Source organism: Cucurbita pepo, unplaced genomic scaffold (genome assembly GCF_002806865.2).
Source record: "Cucurbita pepo subsp. pepo cultivar mu-cu-16 unplaced genomic scaffold, ASM280686v2 Cp4.1_scaffold001121, whole genome shotgun sequence".
Classification (NCBI taxonomy): Eukaryota; Viridiplantae; Streptophyta; class Magnoliopsida; order Cucurbitales; family Cucurbitaceae; genus Cucurbita; species Cucurbita pepo.
In genome coordinates this window covers 1-8147 of record NW_019647315.1, presented here as the reverse complement: position 1 = coordinate 8147, position 8147 = coordinate 1, and the positions used below count along the sequence as shown (strand labels likewise).

Here is an 8147-nt window from a genome sequence, read left to right as displayed (position 1 = left end):
CTCGTGACTATTCTTTTGGTTCCCAAAAGACTTCGTACCAATGGAAATGTATTTTAATCCTCAACACATATATCATAAAGGTTAAGGATGTGAATATCTAGTGGTACATATTTTGTAGTTAGAATCTGAAAGTAAGTNGATGCTATTAACATGACTCAGTTAAAAGCATAGCTCTGATACCATGTTAAGAATCACAAACCACCCTTATGGTATGATATTATCCACTTTGAGCATAAGCTCTCGTGACTATTCTTTTGGTTCCCAAAAGGCCTCGTACCAATGGAAAGGTATTTTAATTCTCAACACACGTATCATAAAGGTTAAGGATGTGAATATCTCTAGTGGTACATATTTTGTAGTTAGAATCTGAAAGTAAGTTAACGTAGACATGAATTCAATTAGGACAAGATCATACCATCGTAGAAACATGGACTAACACGTTACTCACCGCTCCAAGTTGACATCAATGCAGGCCATGAAGAAGTTTCACGAAGGAAAGGCCAATGAAATCTTGGACCCAAATCTAGAGCAAACAGCTGCAAATCATTTGGCAGTGGAAAAAATTCTGGAGTTGACCTTACAATGCTTGGCTCCCCGGCGGCAGAGTCGGCCGAGCATGAGGCGGTGTGCGGAGATACTGTGGAGCATACGCAAGGATCACCGAGATCTCTCAGCTCCAGATTTCCGTTCATTCTCTACGAGTTCACGACGGAGTGCATCGGTAAGCGATAAATGAAACTCAAATCCAAGTAGAAAATAAGCTTTGAGTAGAAGAAGAACAAGAACTTGAATTCTTGATACAAAAGCATGATGAATTGGAGTTCTTGATCTTCATTATAATAGGCTAGCAGTTTCTTAGATCATATGTTCTTCCTCTTTCATTGATGAAATTATACTTCGTATGTGTGCGAGCTGCATCGTTTAGGTTGATTTGGGCTGCTATTACTCTCTTTTGCTCGTAAATTTTTGTAGTTTAGTTATGTTCGTAATGGTCTGGTTGGTTTATGTTCTAATGACATCAGCTAACATGATAGACGATAAATGAAAAGAGTATCCATACTTCTGTAGTGCGTGAATTTTTTCGAATTGGTATCCGTATAATGTATCTAGTCTACTTGATCCAGTGGGCATTACTTTAAAGAATTATATTAATGATATAAACTAGAGAATATTCTCTAATTAATATAATGTCTATGTAACCCATTTATTAATTTTAATAATTAAAATTAATATAAAGTTTAATAAATATTTTCACTCGAGTTTTAACCAAATGTATTGTTTGGGGTTCTTTTGAGAGTCGAACAAGATATAGTTAATTATTTAGATTATTCTACACGTTTGAATTTTTAAAAGTTTACCCTTTTTTTATATTTTTAATTTTGATTTGTTACTTCAAATAAGTGATATTGACCAGTTGCTGGTCTTCCAGCTGGAATATTTTTAATATCAGTGATCTTTTTCTTTTATTTTTTATTTTTTTCTATTGACAAAGAAAGTCGTTGTCAAACTTAAATGGAAAAAGAGTTCGGTAGGTCCATAAATAATGGCGAACGCGTCCCATAAAATATATGTTCTTTACAATTGTCTGATGAAATCATAGTCTTAAAATGTACGGTAGAAGAACTAAGTAGTCAATAAAACCTCCATCGACCAAGTATTGTAATATCTCTTACCTATTTGGTTTCAGGGTCGACTATACGTTCAAATTATCAGTGAAATACAATTTTTACATGACTGACTTGTTCTGATTAGAGCAAGTGCCGCAAATTTTACTATTTACTTTTGTAGATATCAGGACGGAAAATTTATTATCAGTGACTCCATTTGGAAAATTTATTATCAGTATCTCCAACCCTACAGATTAAATGACATCTTTATGAAATAATTATAATAACTTTTATTATATTTAAAAATATGTATTTAATCATTTTAAATTAATTTAATATTTGAATTTATCGCCTCCCCTTTCTTTCACCTATTCCGACGGCAATTTCCGGTTCGGTTCGGTTAGAATCGGGTTTTGCTGAATGGTTCGGTTCGGAAGCTCATTTTTATTCTTCCCTTCGCGCCATTCTGCTGGCTTTGGATTTTGCAGTTCTCCCGTAACACCCAACGCATCCTTCCTCTCTCATTTGCTCCAGTTTTCTCCTCTCCTCTTCCACATGTAAGTATTTCTTCAATTTTGATCTGGAATATTTCTTTTTCATTTCTGAGTTTGTTTTCCTGAATTCATTGTTCTTTCTCTTTTGTTGTTTCGATGGTTTTTCTTTTAATTTTTGACCCGAGAAGCTTGGGATTTGGGATTTAGGATTTAGGGTTCTATACGAGAATCTAAAGCCGTTTTGAGCATATTATGAGGGTTTGAAGAAGCGGAATTAGCAATATATCAGATCTGTTCATCAGTGTTTTTCTTTCTGTGTTTTATCTCAATCAAATTTCAGAGATTCCGTTGCGCGCTAGCTAGAAGTAAATATTGCATTTCATATTGTTCCTTTAAGTTTGTCCCAAGTCTTACGACTTTTAACCAGTTTTTGTTCAGAATGTTCGAAGAGAGATTGCTTATTTTCCTTATTTCTCTGTTGAGTATTTGATATTATATTTTGTTGGACTCTGCCGAGTTTCTGAGGAAGTTAATTACATGACATGAATAGGATGGTGATGAGTGTGATCTTAGTTTTCCCTCCTGGATGTTACTATTCGTATTAGATCCAGACACCGGGCGGTGTGACAGCGAGAGCGTTGAGCCCCAAAGGGGGTGGACACTAGGCGGTGTGCCAATGAGGATGCTGGGCCCCGAAGGGATGGATTGTGAGATCCCGCATTAGTTGGAGAGAGGAACAAAGCCTTGAGGGGAAGCTAGATTACAAACTTGGAAATCAATCATTATTAACTCCTACCTATGACTTATCTTCCTCGAGCCTGATTTTCAACTAAAATTATAGTTGGTTAAGACATCCCCAGACAAAGAGTTTAGAACGAATTTGTTCTCTGAATTCAGGATTCTGAAGCTATCTAAGCCAATAAACTGTGCTTATTTGAACATTGTTATATGTGAGTTGAGGTCAGAGAGCATTATATTTGATTAGGCGGGCTCTTTTCCTTATCTTGTTGCCTTCACCATTGAGAGACCTTGGACCTCGCTACTTTTTAGTTGCCTTAAACGTAACGGCCATTGCATAGTGTTAGACAGAAAAATTGGGGAACAAGACCAGCAAAATTCCCAATGATCGCTTTAAGTTTTTCATCCCAAGACATTGAAGTTTGACTTCACTCCCAGTAAGGAAAAAGAAAGATCAGTGAAAGAGGCCGCGCTTTCTTTACCGAGGGAAAGACAGAGGGAAATAGGGGTTTAGACATATAATAAGCTACTACCTGACTCCTTACTAAGGTTGTGACCAAATTTTACTGTTCAAAAGAGATCTCTCATTGCATTTGAAATTATGAATGTGTAAATTCCATACAAGAATGAAGAACAGAGCAAGGCCCACGTAGAGAATTAATTTAATGCTTCAATTTATATTCCATTCTCTTTTGATTTTAAAACAGTCCAGGCTCTATATCTGAAGTCAGATGAACTTTTTAGACGTATTTCCAAAGAAGAGATAACATTTGTTAGGAATCACGGATCTTCACAATAATATATGATATTGTCTACTTTGAGGATAAGCTCTCCTGGCTTTGCTTTGGGCTTCTTCAAAAGCCCTCATACTAATGAAGGTGTATTCCTTACTTATAAATCTACGATCATTCCCTAAATTAGTCAACGTGGACTCCCTCCCAACAATACTAAACAACATTTACTCAGGGATGAAAGTTATCTTCTATTAATATGAATATTTCAAGTCTAGCAAGTTTTATTCTATATTTTTTTATTTCGTTTTGTTTTCTGAGATTCTAGTTGTGGTGCAGGTGCATTCATGATATGAAAAAACATTTTGATGAGAGTGTTCTATCAAAATTGCCTAATAGTTATCAAGAAATTTTGAGGCAATCTATAACAAGTGAAGAGGAGACGTGGGTACTCACAAACACCTCCAAAATAAATTCTTTTATTTTTCCACAGAGCTTTTTTTTCTTTTCTTTTCTTTTCTTTTCTTTTTTTTATTTATTTTATTTTTTTTATAATTTAATTGTAATGTTCACATCCATGTTATATCTCAATTTGAATCTGCAGACGGTAATGCATGTGACCATGGTCCAATTCCTTTGGTAATATTGATCTATTGGATCCTGGCTCGTTACAGAGCATTGATGATCTTCTTTAACCAAATAGTTCATTTGTAACATATTTTAGAACCGATGTGGGACCTGGCAGGACATCCAGTAGAATGTAACCTTCTTTCTTTTTTATCATTTGACTCCCTTTATAATTTCCATTTTTTTGCTCTTATTTATAAGAATATACCCTATGAGTTATCAAATTCTACAGAGAGGAGCCTTTTGATATGGAGGCCAATGTATTACACATTATTCGCTACAAGCCCATAAAATCACTTGTAGAGAGCGGGAGTGTCATCGATTTGCTGTAGACAATCTCGACGGTCCTTGGCAGCTATCAACATCGGTACCTCTCATCATCTTTATTATCTTGCGTCTTGTCTTGGCTAATCTGTATGTGATAGAAGGCATTGTTCAAATTAGTTTTTAGCTTCACGGCATTACTGTTGATGACTGTTCCATTAAGCAAATAATGTTAGAAGTAGTTGCATGGTTTGAACCCACCCTAGATGCCTTTTTCAAGGTAACCAAATATGATGTTTCATTTCTAGTAGATGACCCATAATGAACTGTGGTACCACTGCAACCAACTGCTAAACTAGTTATGTCATCTGCCTTGAACTTTTGGCATATTTTTATTTGATAACAGATATTTCCAAAAATTTTTATTTTTTATTTTTTTTGTCTGCTTTGGCCCGTTATGTATAGCCGTCAACCTCACGGTTTTTAAAACACATCTACTATGGAGAGGGTCTAGCCCTACTCCGACTAGTGCCTCGCAGCGTCCCGTAACTAACTCTGATACCATTTGTAATAGCCCAAGCCCACTGCTAGCAAATATTGTCTTCTTTGAGTTTTTCCTTCCGGCTTCCTCCCAAGGTTTTAAAATGTGTCTGCTAGTGTTTAGTGAGAGGTTTTCACACACTTATAAGGAATGTTTCGTTCCCCTCTCCAACTCACTTAGTGTTTATATTTTTAGTTAAATACTTCCACATAAATTACGGAAGATTTTATAAGAGTTAAATAGATAAAACTAAAAGCATGTTGAGTCACCCTTTATTATTATTCCCTCCTAATTTTATTGTAATTTCATTTTAAAGGTGATGGAGACTATTCCACTGATTACTTTGGAGGACAATTTCAAATTGGTTGAGCTTCATAGATGAATGGTGGAGCGTTGAAGGCACTGGCAAAGACAGGTCAGCCATTTCAATCTGATATCTCATGTTATTAAATTATGAATGTGACATTATAGTGTAGATTGTCAATGACAATTGACAAAACCAACCGTAGCCATTAGTTTATACATCAATTAGAAGTATCATATGCTTTATATTTATTCTATGTTTGAAATTGATATAAAGACTAAATTAATAAAAATATTTTTTAAGTTTGTATCGTGTCTAAAAAATAACCTTAAACTATCCACCGTTAATTTTAGATGGAAACTGTTAATATTTTGTTTAAAAGATACTTTCGAATCTTTGGAAAGGTTTCATAAAATATCTTTTAACTTTGAGAGTGTTTCAAAAATACCTTTTCAAAAGCTTTATTAAGAACTTAACTTTTTAAAAAAAAATTAAAAACACCTTTTGATTGTTTTAAAACTTCAAAAACACCTCTAAACTTTGTTAAAAAGTTCAAAAATACTATTTTCATTAGTACCATATTAAAAACTACTCATGAATTTTCAAAGTTAACATTATAAAATTCGACGGTTTCTATCCATACATGAAACATAAGATTTTTTTTGAATTTTTTTTTATATAGTTTAAGGATGTTAATGCTATTTTTTAATTTTATAAGTACTTATTAAACAAATTACTAGCTTTGAAGTATATTTTTGAAGTTTTTTAAAAAGTTGGAAGGTATTAATGCAACATTTAAAAGTTAAAAAGATATTTTGAAAGTTTTGAGTGTGTCTTCAAAACAAAGTTCTAATAGTTTCTATTCAAAACTAACGATGAGTATTTGTTAAACTAATTAAAAAATTTAAGAACATTATTGAAAGTTTACTTTTGAGATAAAGTACAAATTTTAACGATATTTTTATTAATTTAATCCGTATCCTTTACTAGAAAAAAAAAAAAGAACTTCTCATTAATTTTTCATACATGGTATAAAGCTAAGTTAGTTTGAGAATGAAAAGAACTTTTATGATTCTGTTTAAAAGGAGTGAGATTAGGAATCCGTTCATTGTTTAAACAAAGTTAGAAGACAATTGTTACTTTTTCTTTGTGCTTTTTGAGGCATCCATATCCATTTTGAAGATCAAGAATCTCACCATGATTTACTTTTTTGTGTGTTTTTAGTAGTGAGAGAGATAAACTCAAGTGGGAGAGCCATGATTTGTCTGTCTTTGTCTTTACCTACTCCAACCTTGTTAGAGAGAGTAATGGATCAACACCTCCATTCATTACCCCACTTCCACTACTTTCACATCTTTTGTACCAATCATATTGTTTGCTTTCACTCTATGCGTATTATTGTCAGTTTCATAGTTTTAAAATGTGTTTATTAATGAGAGGTTTTCACAATTTTATAAAGAATATTTTGTTCCCCTTCCCAACTGATGTGGGATCTCACGATTTACCCCTTGAGAGTCCAACGTCCTTGCTGATACACCGTTCAGTGTTTGGCTCTGATACCATTTATAACAGACTAAGCCCACCACTAGCAAATATTGTCCGTTTTGACCTGTTACATACCGTTGTCAGCCTCACGATTTTAAAATGTGTCTTTTTAGGGAGATGTTTACACACAGAATACTTCATTTCTTTCTCCAACAGATGTGAGATCTCTCACACAAACTAGTTCTATTATGATGGTAAATTGATAATATTTAGGTTGAGTTCTAGATTTATTAAATCCAAAATTAAAAGATCACCCCTTGCTTGATGGACGTTTTGGTTTTTTGTTTTTAATTTTGAAAGTATTTTTTAAAACTTTTATTCTAGTTTCTAAAACTTGACAAAAATATATATATATATATATATATATATATATAATAAATTAGGTATAAATTTTTTAAAATTAATGCTATTTTGGTAGATTTTTGTTGGCCCAATGGTGTGATTATTGATTAATATTATGCAAGTTGTACTATGAATGACGTGGAAATTCCATAAATTAGTTGTCATCCATTTCAACGGGAGAAAATCTTAAATCAATATTTTATTTGTTTTTTTTATCATATAAAATCTATTAATAAAAATAAAAATAGCAATAATTGGAGCCCTAGTTGTGAGAAATTAATTTGAGAAATAATAGAGACAAGATCCACAAACATCGGAGAAATGAAGTGGAAGCTTCATGCCTTCTCACACCCAATATAAGGCAAAATATTGGTTTGCAAATCCAATATAAACTCACACTAAATTAGGGTTTACAACCATATTAGACCTTTTTTTTTTTTAACTTTAATTTTGTATTTTAAAATTTTATTTTGTAAGAAGAGATCGTAAAGACCAAGATTTGAACCTTTCCATTTATTATCAGGTCAACTATGTCCCGATTGAAATGAGAATAAAAGAGAGAAAGAGAGGAGAGAGAATATGTACCCGTCAAAACCCACCACTAATATATGTTGTCTGCTTTTACCCATTACGTATCATCGTCAGTCTCACGGTTTTAAAATGCGTCTATTGGAGAGAGAGGTTTCCATACCATAAGGAGTGTTTTGTTCCCCTTTCCCATCTGTGGGATCTCACAATTCATCCCCTTTGGGAGCAGCGTGCTCGTTGGCACACTGTTTGATATCTGGCTCTAATATCATTTATAACCGCTCAAGCCNTGATATCTGGCTCTAATATCATTTATAACCGCTCAAGCCCACAGCTAGCAGATATGGTTCACTTTGGTTCGTTACATAACATTGTCAGCCTCACGACTTTAAAACACGTCTACTAAAGAGAGATTTCCACACTTTT

The 8147-nt window shown here is 33.5% G+C and overlaps 1 protein-coding gene and 1 long non-coding RNA gene across 3 annotated transcripts; both read left to right on the top strand.

Moving 5' to 3' along the window:
* Positions 1 to 471: 471 nt before the first annotated feature.
* LOC111786161 (calmodulin-binding receptor-like cytoplasmic kinase 2) lies at positions 472 to 1070 on the top strand (the record flags this gene model as incomplete). Its single annotated transcript, XM_023666501.1, is given in 1 exon segment — positions 472 to 1070. A coding segment is annotated over 1 exon segment (265 nt), but the record flags the coding sequence as incomplete, so codon positions are not given.
* A 1008-nt stretch (positions 1071 to 2078) lies between these two features.
* LOC111786163 lies at positions 2079 to 6713 on the top strand. Of its 2 annotated transcripts, XR_002813759.1 has the most exons (5): positions 2079 to 2164; positions 3910 to 4330; positions 4430 to 4564; positions 5319 to 5417; positions 6531 to 6713. It is a non-coding gene; the product is annotated as an uncharacterized LOC111786163 (long non-coding RNA). The 2 variants fall into 2 exon arrangements; XR_002813758.1 differs by lacking the exon at positions 6531 to 6713 and having other exon boundaries at positions 5319 to 5505.
* The last annotated feature ends 1434 nt before the right edge of the window (positions 6714 to 8147 follow it).